Source organism: Pelmatolapia mariae, unplaced genomic scaffold (assembly GCF_036321145.2).
Source record: "Pelmatolapia mariae isolate MD_Pm_ZW unplaced genomic scaffold, Pm_UMD_F_2 NODE_ptg000191l+_length_151398_cov_1, whole genome shotgun sequence".
In the NCBI taxonomy this organism is placed as follows: Eukaryota; Metazoa; Chordata; class Actinopteri; order Cichliformes; family Cichlidae; genus Pelmatolapia; species Pelmatolapia mariae.
This window is the reverse complement of record NW_027051887.1, coordinates 113,675-128,608: the sequence shown is the minus strand read 5'-3', so window position 1 is coordinate 128,608 and position 14,934 is coordinate 113,675. Positions and strand designations below refer to the sequence as shown.

At 40.5% G+C, this 14,934-nt stretch overlaps 1 protein-coding gene across 1 annotated transcript in view; it reads left to right on the top strand.

The window, feature by feature from the left end:
- The window catches only part of LOC134622751 (AF4/FMR2 family member 2-like), a gene marked incomplete at its 5' end in the record, with an annotated part of 43,196 nt that overhangs the window by 14,279 nt on the left and 13,983 nt on the right, over positions 1–14,934 (top strand). The window contains 6 exons of the mRNA XM_063468108.1: positions 6,652–6,892; positions 7,182–7,315; positions 9,945–10,008; positions 10,590–10,726; positions 12,019–12,090; positions 13,401–13,494. Of these exons, the coding sequence (XP_063324178.1) occupies positions 6,652–6,892; positions 7,182–7,315; positions 9,945–10,008; positions 10,590–10,726; positions 12,019–12,090; positions 13,401–13,494 (742 nt within the window). The remainder of the gene's footprint in view (positions 1–6,651; positions 6,893–7,181; positions 7,316–9,944; positions 10,009–10,589; positions 10,727–12,018; positions 12,091–13,400; positions 13,495–14,934) is intronic.

Below are 14,934 nucleotides of genomic sequence, written 5' to 3'. Positions count from 1 at the left end.
AGATCAGAATGCAGCACAGCCTGAAGACATGTTGTGCAAAGTGTCATCCTATTGTGCTGCTTCTTATTTTCTGTCATACGTACATTGGTACAATGGTGGATGCCAGCGTAAACGTGGCCAAAGTGTCGAGTAATGAGATTAACGTATGTGCGAGTAGCTCTGAACCCTCTGTTCCTCTAGTTCTACTTCTTTTACACCTCGTTATGATGTGGTCATCTCTGGCCCCGCCCACCTACTGTTCAGTGCTTCTGTTTACAAACGACAGCCAACCAAAAGAAGGTGGTGGATGAACCAAGAGGCTGAAAAAAAGTCATCTGTGAGTCATGCAAATCTGATCTATTAGGAGTCCAGTCACTTTTTTAAAGGCAGATCTACCATCGGTTAGAGCTGTCCACGTCCTCAGTCAATGTAGTAAAACCTGCCAAACAAAAAAACTTTTTTCTGCACTTAAAAAATGAAAAATGAAATAAATAAGAGTCCTGCCGGAGGGCACGTGGTGCACTCCTTTTTCATAGATTAGAGGTATTCCAGACAAACAGGCTGGTGCAAGACCACAAAGTGCTTTAAAGACAAGTAAAAGTCTGTTAAATTCAATACAAAAGGATAATGTGCTCGCGCTCTCCTCCTGGTCCTGGATATGAAAGCAAGCATTACTCTCTCCGGCTCATGCAACAATACACTCCTTTTTTTGGAGGAAATATTACTGAAGGAATCTTTCATCACAAACAAATTCAAAGCAGCTGGTATGCTGTTTAACAGATACACAGACTCTAAAATCAGCACAAAAAACCACAAGAAACATCAGCTCAGTTTCTTACACATTACTTTATTGAAATCGAAAGAGGATTTAGTCACAGCTTTACCTGGATGTACTCGCACAGCTAATAAAAACACAGCTAGCTTTGCATGTTTTCAGTTCAATATAATCCTTGTTTACCTTATGCTGGACCTCATTAGTTCATCATCTGTCTGAGAGAAGCTGTTTTAGCTCCATTCATCCTTTATTTTACATGTACGGGGAACTATATTTGGTTCCTTAAATGGACTTAATTCTCCCAGCCAATCAGGTCATGTGACAGATAGTGATGCTATTGCATTTGACCAATCAGTAATGGCTTGGAGAATTTCAAACATCAGCGTTTTTTCAGGGAAATCGGGTTTTTCACCCAAACTCCCAAACTTATCGTAACATCAAAACTAGCTGTGGCAAGCTGATGAAACCCATACATCAAATATATCAAGAGTTGTTCTAAATGTTGAAACAGGTGTTGTTTGTCTTTGGTTTCTAAAAATTGGTGCCATAATATGAAGGCACCATATTTATTCATATACCCTGCTCATATAAATCTAGTGCAAGTGATGGTAACTCCAGTTTTAGACATGCACCAGATATGTCTACTGAGCAGCAATGAAAAAAACAATATTCTATCATAAATGTAGAACAACGGTAGTCAGTTTTATATTAATTGTTGCCCCAACTCCATATAACACTATATAGTGATCCAGTGAGAAATCTAACTCATTAATGTGGAACCATATATGGTAACTTCATTGACCTTGACTTGCAACATGGATATCAGCTCATAGTGACATCATACAGAGCCAACGGTGGTAAAAAGTGTCTGAAACCAACAGTTCAGGGTCATTGCAAATACCCTTTCCAGAGCAGGTGAGGGAAAAAAAAAAGAACCATATGATGAAAAACAGTCAATGAAGCCTCGTTTCATTAGTAAATTATGTGTAAATATTCCCAAGAAACCTGTGAATGAAAATTTTAAATACTCTATTAAAATGAGTTAAGAAATTCCTGAAACCTGGAAAAGGCTCAGCTTTCCCTCCACTGATTCATCCTTCCCTGAATGCCTGTTATGCTCCTCATCCTCATGTGACTGTCATAGACACTAGTAGAGGTAATCAGGCAACTTTACTGGAGACTGGGTATTTTTAGGAAGGATTAAAAATTTGAATGCCGCGACGGAGCCACTAGACAGGCGAGTTCAATTCACACGGTGACACGGGAATGACAAACCATGAATCTCGGCTTTCCGTGTGAATTATTTAAAAACAGCCTAAGCGGGCTGTCGCTATAAATAAGCCTCAACGTGACAGCTACAGAGGAAATATTTTTATAGCATCTCGGCTTTATCAAAGCACGCACGGCAGCGAGAGGTGGCAGAGAAAAGAGGGAGTGACCTGGAGTTGAACCTGTGACACTGGCGTAGTCGTCGCAGCCCGTTTATCATCCGGGAGGCTTTTTACGGAAGCTCTGAATTGGCTGATGTGATCATCTGCCTCAGATCCAGTTGGCAGTTTCCTGTGACTTTTGACAGTTATCATCCCACCTGTTTTAATCAGCTGGGTCATATTTTGATAGCAGATAATCAGCGATGACCACATGTGACTGAGATTTGACCCCAGAACAGCACAGAAATCACATTTAGTCTTGGTCAGTAAGTCACTGGATCCACATTGGCCCAGTTGTGCTCCATATAATACATTATTTTTACTGCAAGAAACAACAACACAAACACTGGGTCAGAACAGCCTTCTGGTGCTGAGTAAGTATAAGCCATGGCAGGCTGAGCTCTGAGGGGAATCCTAGGTTCAGTGAAATAAAGTTTAACAGAACCAGGTTTTCTTTGGGTTGGCCAGTTTGACCCAAGTAAGACTTTACAGCTATTGCAGTGCTGGTTATCAGCTTTCTCTTAAACCGGGCTTCCTGCGTCATGCCGCACCTGTCGTGTAACTTCTTCTGCAAAAAATGATCCCTATGAGCGCCCCCTACTGCAATTAGACACATATCAGATGCTCTTAAAGATAAAAAGGTGATTAAAAATCTGTAAAGAACCTAAAAATATAACCGAAAAATGCAGCACAGTTGCAAATAAGACAAGAACTTAATGCTGCAGAAAATCGTTAATCTGGTGATTTAGCGCACAGGGTGGTAAAATACATTTTTTAATTCCAGTTAATTATTTTATGGCTGAGTTGCTCCCAGTGCTGCTTTATTTCTGACAGCTGCACATTAGAGCTCTGAAACTTTAAACTGGATACATTTAAACATTAAAGGTTAACATCCCAGAACCTAATAAAGGACGCCTTGAAATTACTTTAGTTTGTTGGCAGATCAAAGTGAAATTAATTTTTTGATTGAACTGATATTCTTGGTGTGTGTTCTGTGTTCCAGTAGCTGCAGTTCCATCCGTGTGAAAGAGGATTAGCAGCAGATTAGAATCAAGTATAACATTTAAACGTTTTCTGTATTAATGCATGTACATTCCTGTGACATTGTGACACACGCTTCATTCAGTGGTTTTAGTCAGGTAGAGCTTAACAACTTGGACATATAAAACCTATTCCCTCAGCAGAAAGTCTATATTGCACTTAAAACTTTCAATAATAGGCTCAGTGAAAACACAGCGCTCACAGTCAATTTTAAACACAACCAATTCCCGACTCCCAGCCAGGTTATGTGTTCAGCATAAGTTACTGTGGTGGTTTAGCCATGTTTAGGAAAAAAACGTTTCTTACCATGGGGAATGTATTTTAATAGCCTCTTGGATTATTAGTGAGGCTCCTATCTGAATTTTGGTGGATGCACCCGCACAAACTTCAGTAAAACTTTTAATCAACATCATTTTCTATTTGATCCTGACTGATCCCGTCTCAGTTTTATGGGTAATTTATCATAAGTTACTCATGAAGTGTTTTTGTCACGTTATGCTGTTGTTAGTGTGTCAGAAGCTTTGAGAGAAGACTTCTGGAAACAGCTGGAACCAACCAGGTGAATTTACCTCCTGTGAACATTTTCCTTTTCATCTGTAATCTGACCCGTCACAGACTTTTATCTGCATTGTTCTAGGTGAGCTACAGTCAAGTTGTACTTTCTGTAAATATTTCAGTCTGTTTTAGATGTAGAATTACAGAACGAAGTAAAATCTCAGAATATACAAAAGATGTTTAGTGATTTTGAAGAAGTTCTTGTCACAACTAAAGAAAAGTGGGATTGGCATCTACAGGAACTGCAGCTTTTGCTAGTTCTGTATCGGCTTCATTTTTCAGCTCCAGAGATCGCCCCTTGGTGTAACAGCACACCATACTGAAAGTAATACATGCCGTATTTTCCGCACTATAAGGCGCACTTAAAATCCTTTAATTTTCTCAAAAATCGACAGTGCACCTTATAATCCCGTGCGCCTTATGTATGAATTCTGGTTGTGCTCACTGACCTCGAACCGATTTGATGTGCTACACGGCGCTCAAAACTCTTTAAAAAATGTTTTAGTACGACTTTGGTAAGCTACAAAGTGCACCGCTTGATGGATTGTTGGAGCATTACGGCTACCGTAGTCAGGAGCCTCGTGGAGTAATCTGGGTCCTAAACTCCGTCCACTTCAGGTCCCAAAGTCAAACAAACACTGCGGCATCACGGAGAGTTAAAAACTGTCTAAATTCTTTCATCTTTAATAAAATGACCAGTGTTGCTGCTTTACCAGGTGTAACAATTAAGTTTCACATCCAGGCATCCATGAAAACAGAATTTATTACATTTAACGGAGATAGAAGTTAGCAGGAAGTTAGCTCGCTAGCTTCCACCTAAACATGATATAGCATGTTCAGACTGAGAGATTTCTGAAAGAATTCAAACGTACAGCTCTGCTATCACTTCCAACATAAATGAAGACAGAAAACTAAACAGCAGTAACGTTTGTAGGGTTACTGAAGCTGGGCTAGCTGGTATATAATGATGTGCTGCGTGGTGGCTAGCGACACAGCTATGTTAGCATAATGCTAATTTTTTTCCACTGGATAAAAGTTAAAGTTAACGTGAGGGTTCCCGATGGTTAGGGACAAATGCAGTCGCATGGTAGGATGCTGTAAACGGACCAAACTTCAGTCAGGAGAACAACTGAGATAATCCATTCACAATAGAAGGTTAGTCATTAATGTACTATAACAACATGGGAATAGAGCAGCTGTGAGAGAATTCAACGTTAATGAATCGATGGTACGGAAGTGGAGGAAGCAAGAAGAATGAGTTGAGTAAAGTTTGACTTATCTGACTGTTTTGTTTCACTTAATGCGCCTTATAATCCGGTGTGCCTTATGTATGAAAAATATGGGAGTTGTCACAACGCCGACTTAAAAAGTAGCCAGCGTGCTCTTTTCTTACAAAAACCTGGCCAGATGCATTCAAATGACCAAACAAGGAGTGCATGACTGAAAGGGGCTTAAGTCAGATAATACTTTTGATACGGTGCTGACATAAGTGTTTAATGCTGGGCTCCTACTCGCTCGTGTCTCGCTCTGTGTGGAAGAGACGGCTCCCGTCTGTGTCGACCCAACAAACCGGCAGGGTCACTGGAAAAAGTAAAACCGGAAAAAATCTCATAAGTGGCATTCTGCTGTTTGGTTCTTAATTCGTATGACAAAGCCGAACGCACGACAAGTGATTTAAAGACTGATATGAATGCTGTAGTGTACCAAAAAAAGGAGAAATCTCATTTCAGTTGGAATATAAATCTTCTCACTGAGTCACTGCAAATGCATTACAGGAAATGATTTGGCAGATATACTGTGGTCATTTTATTCTAAGAGCCTCTCAATTTGTTAACTTATTATGCCTTTAAAAGAAGTCTGAGTGCTCTCACCTGCTTCCCTGCACACACATCAGCGTCCACTTAAAGACAGACACACGCCACTACACGCAAATTAGCATATGCACGCACACAAACAGCCGCAGACACATCAATTATGCCGTGCGCAGACACAAAAGCACACACTCGCGCTCTGCATGCACACACTCCACAGCAGCTAATTAGTCTTTGTCTCCATGATTTTGTCTATTATCACTAATGTCGGTGCCTGGGGCCTTGTTCTGCGAGCTCAGCAACTTCCTCACCGCATCAAACCCCCAGAGTTTCCAGGGAGAGGAAAAACATAAAAATATTATCTGTTGTGCTGCAAACAATATGAGTCACAGGAGCTACAATAAGGCGGCTGAGGGAATAATTGTCGACGTGCTACAGGGGAAGGCAGAATTCCAATAATTTTACAGGGAAAAAAATATCGTTCACAGATTTCAAATAAGGTAAATTCATTCATTAGTCCCTAAATTCTGTCTTGTGTTTTTTTGCCACTAACAGTCCTGAACCCAGTAATAAACTGAATGTAGATACAAGAGGAGTCCTCAGTCATCGTGGGATTGGTTTCAGTATCACTCACTTAATTTTTAAAGGTAGCAAAAAGCCCCACATGAGGGCTTCAGGACCCTTGCACTTGGTCTGTGTCTTTGGAGCAAAATTAACAGTGCCAGGACGAGCTACACTGAGATTAGCATACCATGAGTAACCCACACATAGCACAGATACAACACAGAACAAAGTAAAAACATAGCATTCAGTGCCTCTGCACAAGTAAACAAATAATCTCACTTCTTTTCTGTCTCTATGTGTGTGTGTGTGTGCGCGTGTTTGTTTGTGTGTGCGTGCGTGTTTGTGTGTGTGCGTGTTTGTGCATATGTGTGTGTGTGCGCGTGTGTGTGTGCGCGTGTTTGTGTGTGTGTGTGTTTGTGCGTGCGTGTTTGTGCGTGTGTATGTGTGTGCGTGCTTGTGCGTGTGTATGTGTGTGCGTGCGTGCGTGCGTGTTCAGTAGCTCTCTGAACAGGAAGCAGTCCCGACGGCACGATGAGAAGCTGCTCCCGCCGCTCCTGTCCCCTCTGTCTGATGATCCGCCTCGCAAACGGCCCTGCGACAGCAGCTCCTCTCTCAGCCAGGAGGCCAGCGCCGCTGGGATGCTGCCCTGCGCCGCCTCTGCTGCTTCCACCTCCTCTTCCTCACACAGACACCGGAGAGGTGAAGGAAAAACATCAGCGCATGTGAGAAATGGCAGTGTAAGTGCTTATATATATACAGTCCTGTGGACACAGACCTGGTGGTCAGCTTTTAATGATGAACACCGATGTGTCATAGTAGATTATGACGATGCTATATCTAAGGAAGACTGTAGGAAAGGGTGACCACATCTCATACAGCTGCTATGGGTAAATAGCAAAGTTTAAATCTGTCAGTGTGAATCAGACGCCAGTGCTCAAGTTTAAGTAGGTGGTCACTGAAAGCCACACAATATAAACTTAATTAAGACTGTTGGAAGCATATACTTCAAAAACCTCTCTACTACAGGAAATGGATTCCAATGGCGAGAAGCCCTGTGGAGACGGTTACCATACCAACGGTCATTCAGACTCGGAGGTTTGGTCGGAACCCCTGATGGACCCCGCAGAACCCCGCAGGCCCAAACTCTCATTCAGTGATACGTAAGTAAAAGCACACACCATGATGTGCATTACAAACATTTGATTGTTTATACAGTTGGATCCATATTTTTTATTTTTTTAACATATTTTTTGTCATTTTAGCTGTTTTACAAAAAATATCCAAATTATAGTTTCTGATCAATATGAGCATAAAGTTTAGACTTTCACTGCTTCACTGAGTGAGTGGGTTAAATGCAGAGAGGAATTTCCCCACGCCAAATCACAACAACAGTCGCCTCAAGGTGCTTTATATTGTAAGGCAGACCCTACAATAATACATTCAGAGAAAAACCCAACAATCATATGACCCCCTATGAGCAAGCACTTTGGCGACAGTGGGAAGGAAAAACTCCCTTTTAACAGGAAGAAACCTCCGGCCGAACCAGGCTCAGGGAGGGGCGGGGCCATCTGCTGTGATTGGTTGGGGTGAGAGAAGGAAGACAGGATAAAGACATGCTGTGGAAGAGAGACAGAGATTAATAACAAGTGTGATTCAGTGCAGAGAGGTCTATTAACACTGATCCCATGATCAGATGAGGAATAAGAATAAGAATAAGAATAAGAACAACTTTATTTATCCCGAGGGAAATTCTTTTGTCATGTACATGCTCAAAGCAGCAGGAGAGACAGAGGAACAGATAAATAAGATATACAATATATACAATAAGAATAGTAGTGTACAGGAACAGGCTGTCTCCAAAAACAAAACTAATCCATCTCAGAAATACCGGGAATGTTAAAATCAGGACGCACTGTGTTGTAGGTTCTGATAAAAAGGATAACGCACTCATGAGCTTGACGATATAAAAAGTGGACACTGTTACTGTGTGATTACAGGATTCTTTATATTGTAAAGAAAACAACACACATCCAAATGAAGAACACTGCCTCGGAGGTAGGAGTGAGTAATATTATCCAAGTCTGTAATAAAGCAGAGACTTCACAAAAGCAAATACAGAGGGTTCATTACAAGGTGCAAACCATTCATAAGCCTCAGCAATAGAAAAGATAGATTGGACTGTGGAGGCAGTATGAGACATGAGCATGGCTCCAAATGGTACTGGGCCACGAGTGTTTGTGTTGATGAAGTGACAGAACACAGAAGCAGGCAGGTGAAGTTTTATTTTCAGCTCAGATTCTGCCAAATGAGGCAGTGCTGACTAGATGGTGCTAAGCAGGACAAATAAGCAATAACCTGCCAGATACCAGCAACAAAGCAACCCAGTTTTAGAGTGTAAAGAAAGGTAAAGTTCAGTCCAGAAAAACAAAAACAACAGTTGAAGACAGCTGTAGTAAAAGCCAGACAAACCATTATTAAAGGAGGAAACACACTCTTTGGTGAGGACCATGGATTCTAAACATCAGGTTTCTTGCAAAGGTTTCTCAACAAAGCAAGGAGAACAAAGAAACATATTAAGTGTTTAAACTTAAACACCCCCAACTGCATCTATTACAACAGTATGATTTCATTGTAGTGAACTGGCCGGCCTCCAGTCCAGATATATCATCAACTGAAAACACATCATGAAATGGCAAAAAGATCCAGGACTGTTGAACAGCAGGAAACCTATAACACATAAGAATGGGATCACAAGGCGATGCCTGTTATTACATGTTTATAACAATTTTGTATTTAAACTGAAAGGCATTATAAAACTGTCCAAAACTCCATAGGGCTAGCTGTAAGTTATTGCTAGATCATGTTAGCTGCAGTGCAGTTCTTAGCTGTGCTACTTGGGAAGTCTGTTCATGCCTGCATGCCAGAGGCAGCAGTTGCAGTCCTGCTCTCTGGTTCTCATGGCCTTGATGTCTCAGAAACACATTGAGGGAATTTCTTCCACTTTGGCCCAAACCTTCAGTTGCACCTATTAGTATTTCATGCTCAAGGGTTAAGGTCATAGTGACCTCACAAAAAAATACTGGCAATAAATCAGGAGCGCTTTTCTGATCACTAATCAATGCCATAACTCAGGAACAGGAGGGGACACTGTGATCTTTTTACACATTTACTTGGAGAGTCAGCTGGTAAGTTTGTGATGATTGTATAAAAAGTTCATGAAGTTTCTGATCATTCTTTCATGTGTATTTTGTTTACCGTCATGGCTACGACCGAGTGTCCTGTCACAATCAACTTTATCAGCCAAGCATAACTGCTCTTCATAGCTCTTTACTGAATATCTTCAGTCTTTGCTGCTCAACCCTGATTTGGTTCTCTGGTCGTGCGACCCTCTGTTGTAACAAAACTTGCCTTATTTACTACAACTTCAACTAAAGGCTAGACACTCGCCTGTTAGTGTATGTGGATGGGGAAAGCTGTAGCAGCCTTATCATTTGTCCAGATGTGTGTTAACGTTGAAAGATGATACATCATCTTGGATATTCGTCCCAAAAGGCTTCTGCATTATTCACGAAACAACATGTCTTGTTGTTATACTAAGGTTACACTAAGCCTGAGGTATGTATACCTAAGTAGATGACTGTGTGTAGCTCACTGCAAGCTACTTGTAGTCCGTGATTATGCAAATCTGTCTCAGTGATGCAGGGTGTTGTTTTCAGGTTTTGTTAAACAACATGTCAGCGCACACATGCTCTTTATGGTCTGTATTATTTGTCACCATTATGTTTGCAGGGTCCACAGTGCTGACTACTACATGCAGGAGGCCAAGAGACTGAAGCACAAGGCTGATGCTTTGGTAAGATGTTGCGTGACCCAGTTCAGGTAGACGCACACCTTCAGCACTCGGTGCTAAAGCACACGAGGCAGACAGACAGTGAAAGCAGAAACACACAGTGTTAACATCTACAGTCTAGACTGCAATTATGTGTGCACTGTAAGTCTCAGTAGAATGAAAATCTATTTGGTACCAAGGACCGTACTGTATAATTTGTGTTATTTATTGCACCATTTGTCTCTAAGGGGACATTGCATTCAAGGACTGATGATGTCTGCAAGATCATACAATATCAAAAGAATTATCGGACCCCCCCACCCCACACACACACACACACACACAAAGAAATGAGATTTATTTAACTTGGTATTTATCTTATGTTTACGAGTTGTTTCCTCAGATTTATCTAGGGATTTGCATCTTAGTGGGAGATTATTCAAAGAGGCTGCTGTGCTTCTGCCACAATGCTGTCAAGGCGTCGCTCATTCTACCGCTTATTCACATTTCCTTCCCCTCTCTCTCTCTCTCTCTCTCTCTGTTACATCTCCTTTCATTTCACATTTGTTTCCTGTTTTCTTTCCTTTCCTGTCCTCTGTCTGCAGATGGACAAATTTGGGAAAGCAGTGAACTACGCAGACGGCGCTCTGTCTTTCATAGAGTGTGGGAATGCTATGGAGCGAGATCCACTAGAGGCCAAATCACCATATACAATGTACTCTGAGACTGTGGAACTAATCAGGTAGGGATGGACAGAAAAACATCAATAAACGCTCTCTAGTTTCTTAACAGGTTAGTAGAACAGAACTGATCAGTGATTTTATTTTGAAAAGCTTCATACAAAGCAGTGTACCACCTGGTGAAACCCTGTGATTTGGAGAAAAGCGAGGACTGTTTGAGAAAAAATGTTACTAGTTTTCACGTGTTTCAGTCAGAGTGATTATTTTCTTTGTCCCATGATTGCCAAGAGTAAGGAGAACAATTCTGAAACAAAGTTACATATTCTGACACAATTGAGTAAGGAGTAGGGTCATCACCAGCTTTGACCTCACAGCATTATTATATAAAGAGGGGATGTCAAATATAAGGCTTGGGGGCTAGAATTGGCCCAGCAAAGACTCCAAAATGATTTTGACATCCCTGATGTAAAGTCACTGATGTGATAGGTGCCGAACGTAACTATAACTATAACTATAACGTAAACCATACCACAGCAGCTGTATGTTCTCATAAACTCTAACCTTAGATTTGACTATAGCTAGAGTTTATGACTATAAACTCTAAAAAACGTGGACTATAGGCTCGGTCTACTCTGAGGTACCTCGATTCAAGGATATGTGATTTGTGAGTGTATCGAAGGTGGTGTATCGTCGCCTTTTTGTCTGTCAAAAAGTCCAACATTTTTAAATAAAAACATCCACAGACGTGTAATCTGTTGCCTTGCAGGATCTCTGCAGGTTTTCATCTTTTGAGAGCTGCTGAGTGTAACTATAAGAGAGCAACTGAGAATAACTGATGACTGCTAAGTCTGAAGGTTGACTTGTTGTGAGGAGGATGGTGTAGTGGGACAGAGTCTTTTAACTCAAGTGCTCAGGTTCAAGATCTGCGTGCCTGCACTCATCTATTCTGCTGTAGGGTCCTTGAGCAAAACACAGACTTTTTAGCAGCTGCAGTCACTCTGACCTCTGAACTCCCCGAGAGAAGGAAAGGACGGAGTTTCCCTTCAGGGATCAATGAACTCTCAATCATGACGGCTGAATTTGATTTTGACTGATAAAGTGTTGTGCTGAACAGAGAGGGCTGGCCAAAGGAGCATTGTATCTCCCGCAGCGTTAGAGAAAGTTAACTTTGTTTTGCCTACAAACAATTCAGAGTGTTTCAGTTGGCTGCTGGTAAACTGGAAGAATTGATCACTAAGTGAAGAGCAGAACTTGGGTATATATGCATCTGCTTTTTGTAAAATTCAGAGTTCTGTTTTGACATTCGGTTCTCCCAAATGCCCACAGATGAGTAATGAGCATCTCTCCACTGCAGGTATGCCATGAGGTTGAAGAACTTCACCAGCCATTTAGCCACCATCTCTGAGAAGAAACTCGCCGTGTTGTGGTACGATACACTTTCACTGTCTGTGCGCGTGTGTGTGTAATGAATCATGTAAAGTATGTCTGCTGTCTAAAATAAATATATTTAGAAAAATGTTTAAAAAATTACAGTTGCCTGAAAAAGTATATACCGTATTTTTCAGACCATAAGGCACATTAAGCGAAACTAAACAGTATCAAAGCACCGTATCTAAAGTATTATCTGACTTAAGCCCCTTTCAGTCATGCACTCCTTGTTTGGTCATTTGACTGCATCTGGCCAGGTTTTTGTAAGAAAAGAGCACGCTGGCTACTTTTTAAGTCGGCATTGTGACAACTACCGTATTTTTCAGACCATAAGATGCACCGGGTTATAAGGCGCACTGTCAATTTTTGAGAAAATTAAAGGATTTTAAGTGCGCCTTATAGTGCAGAAAATACGGTACACTCAAAAAAATTAAGGGGACTGCACAATCAGTCTCATGTTAATCTCGATCACGTTCTATTGGTCAGTACTTGACCAATAGAACGCAAAAAGTAAAAGCAAATCAAGCGCTCCCCAAATCACTGCGTGATGGCGTGCCAATCACAGCTGTTCCCTGCAACGCACAGCTTGGTGTTTTTTTTAGATGTACTTATACTTTATTTGTCTGCAACGACGGTTTAACAAACAGGAATGTCGCATATGCAAAAAGGTATTCAGTAGCAAGAATGTGTTACATCATGGACGTGAAAGTACTGTAATATTTACGTGACAATAAAAACATTTTGTCACTAAAATGAACAATCGAGATCTAAATGATGATGACATGGTGGTGGACAGGCAGGAGTTTTTGTGGATTATGATGTTTACTGATTTGTACTGAGAGTAGTGATCTACTGATCTACGTCTTGCTGTGAGGCATCAGCGCTAGCTACTGCGCCACATGTCACATGTATTTTTATGACAAATAAAATAAGATGTGGTATTTGACACATCCTACCACATTGCACTAAATGTGTTCAGATTTGTTAGCCATGAGGCCCAGTGAATGTGGAGGCTTGATTTTCCCCCCAAAATAGTTTTGACCTGCAGTGTTTTTTGTATTTTTGTGACTGTGTGAGCTTCCCGTGACGCACAGCCGCTGTTTTTTTTTTTTTCTCCATTCACAGTATTATATATTTCCCACATTCCTTATTTCATTGAAGTTCTTCCTAATCCACAAGGATTTGAGGGGCACGTTTGAAGTCCGGGTGCATTCTGTGCGGATGACTTGAAAATAATATTGAGGATAGATCTTTAAAGGGAATTTGTACAGAGGACTCATCTGCCTTCTAATGCTTTTGTTTCCATAGTAACCGCTGTCTGTCTCTGCTATATCTGAGGATGTTCCATCTGAAGAAAGACCACGCTGTCAAGTACTCGCGGTCGCTCATGGAGTACTTCAAGGTAACACACACGCGCACACATACTTGGACACAGACTCCATTTCCCTCCTTGCTCGCTCTCTCTCTCTCTCTCTCTCTGGAAAACACACAAAGCCAATTACAATCCCTCAAATACATTTCATATTCATTTTCATGGTGCCTGTGCATTAATTTTGCATGGCGTTATTAAATTCCATTCTTTCTCTTTGATATTAATGTATTAATTAGCTCCATCAATCATCACCGTGGATTGTTAGGGTTTAATGTGCTTGTTTTGATTAATTATGTTTAGTTTAATTAATTACTGAGGATGTCATTATCACAGTGCTGCATTTGCATTGATGGGATTGGATTTCTGGGAAGCGACCGACTGGGGGGTTTATCTGTGCATGTGTGCGCAGTCTGTGTACATTCAGTAAGTGTTGACATAAAGTTGGAGCAGTTCATTTTAAAAAGGAAATGCTACACAACAACAGTCTAACCGTTTCTGTAATACACTTATCTGCATGACACATTCATTTAGCATTTTCAAAATGCACTAACGTTACGACCTATCTATTGTCCAGAAGTTCAGCAGAGGCTCACATCGTTTTAGCATTGCTTTTGCCAGACTGAAGGGTTTCATTACAAAATACCTTTTACGTGATTAGAAAATGTGATTTGATCTGATTAATTGCCTCAAACTTAATTAATTTAAGTCTAATACTTCAGTCTGGCAGCCTGTCATCCATCAAACTGAAGATTTTTATTCTTAATAAATAAATTAATATTTTTCTTGATCCGTCATCCTTCATCCATGAACTGAAAAGTTGACAAAAACAAAACTATATTGGATGCATAAAGTTAAAAAAAAATTTTTTTCCTGGATTATTTACTAAAGTAAGAAGAATGCAATATATAACGTTTGTGTATTTTTAGTGCTAGTACGTGCTCATCCTGTTTGTGCTGTTAGCAAACTGATACAGCTACATACATTAACAACCACACCTTTCTGTGTGGAGTTTGTATGTTCTCCCCGTGTTTGCGTGGGTTCTCCCCGGGTTCTTCCTATCACAGTCCAAAGACATGCAGTTAGCGGATCAGGTTAATTCATGATTCTAAATTGCCCAAAGGTGTGAATGTGAGTGCGAATGGAATAGAAAAATGTAAATGGATCAAGACACCATGTCAGTCAGTTATTGTATGAAAAAATAAGTATGATCTTATACTGATCAGCCACACACTGTTCACCCTGTAGTGTATAATAAAACATTGATATGCAAACTTCTGTTTGATTGAATACACAGCCACACATATCAACAGTTATTTATCTGATATTGAACTTTTGATATTATCTCAATGTAACTATAAATGTAATGTAAACATGTAAATATACTATAAATAAATAAACATAAATAAAGTATAAATAAACATCACAATGTAGAGCTATCAAAAATGGGTATATTCAGTATTTGCTACATTT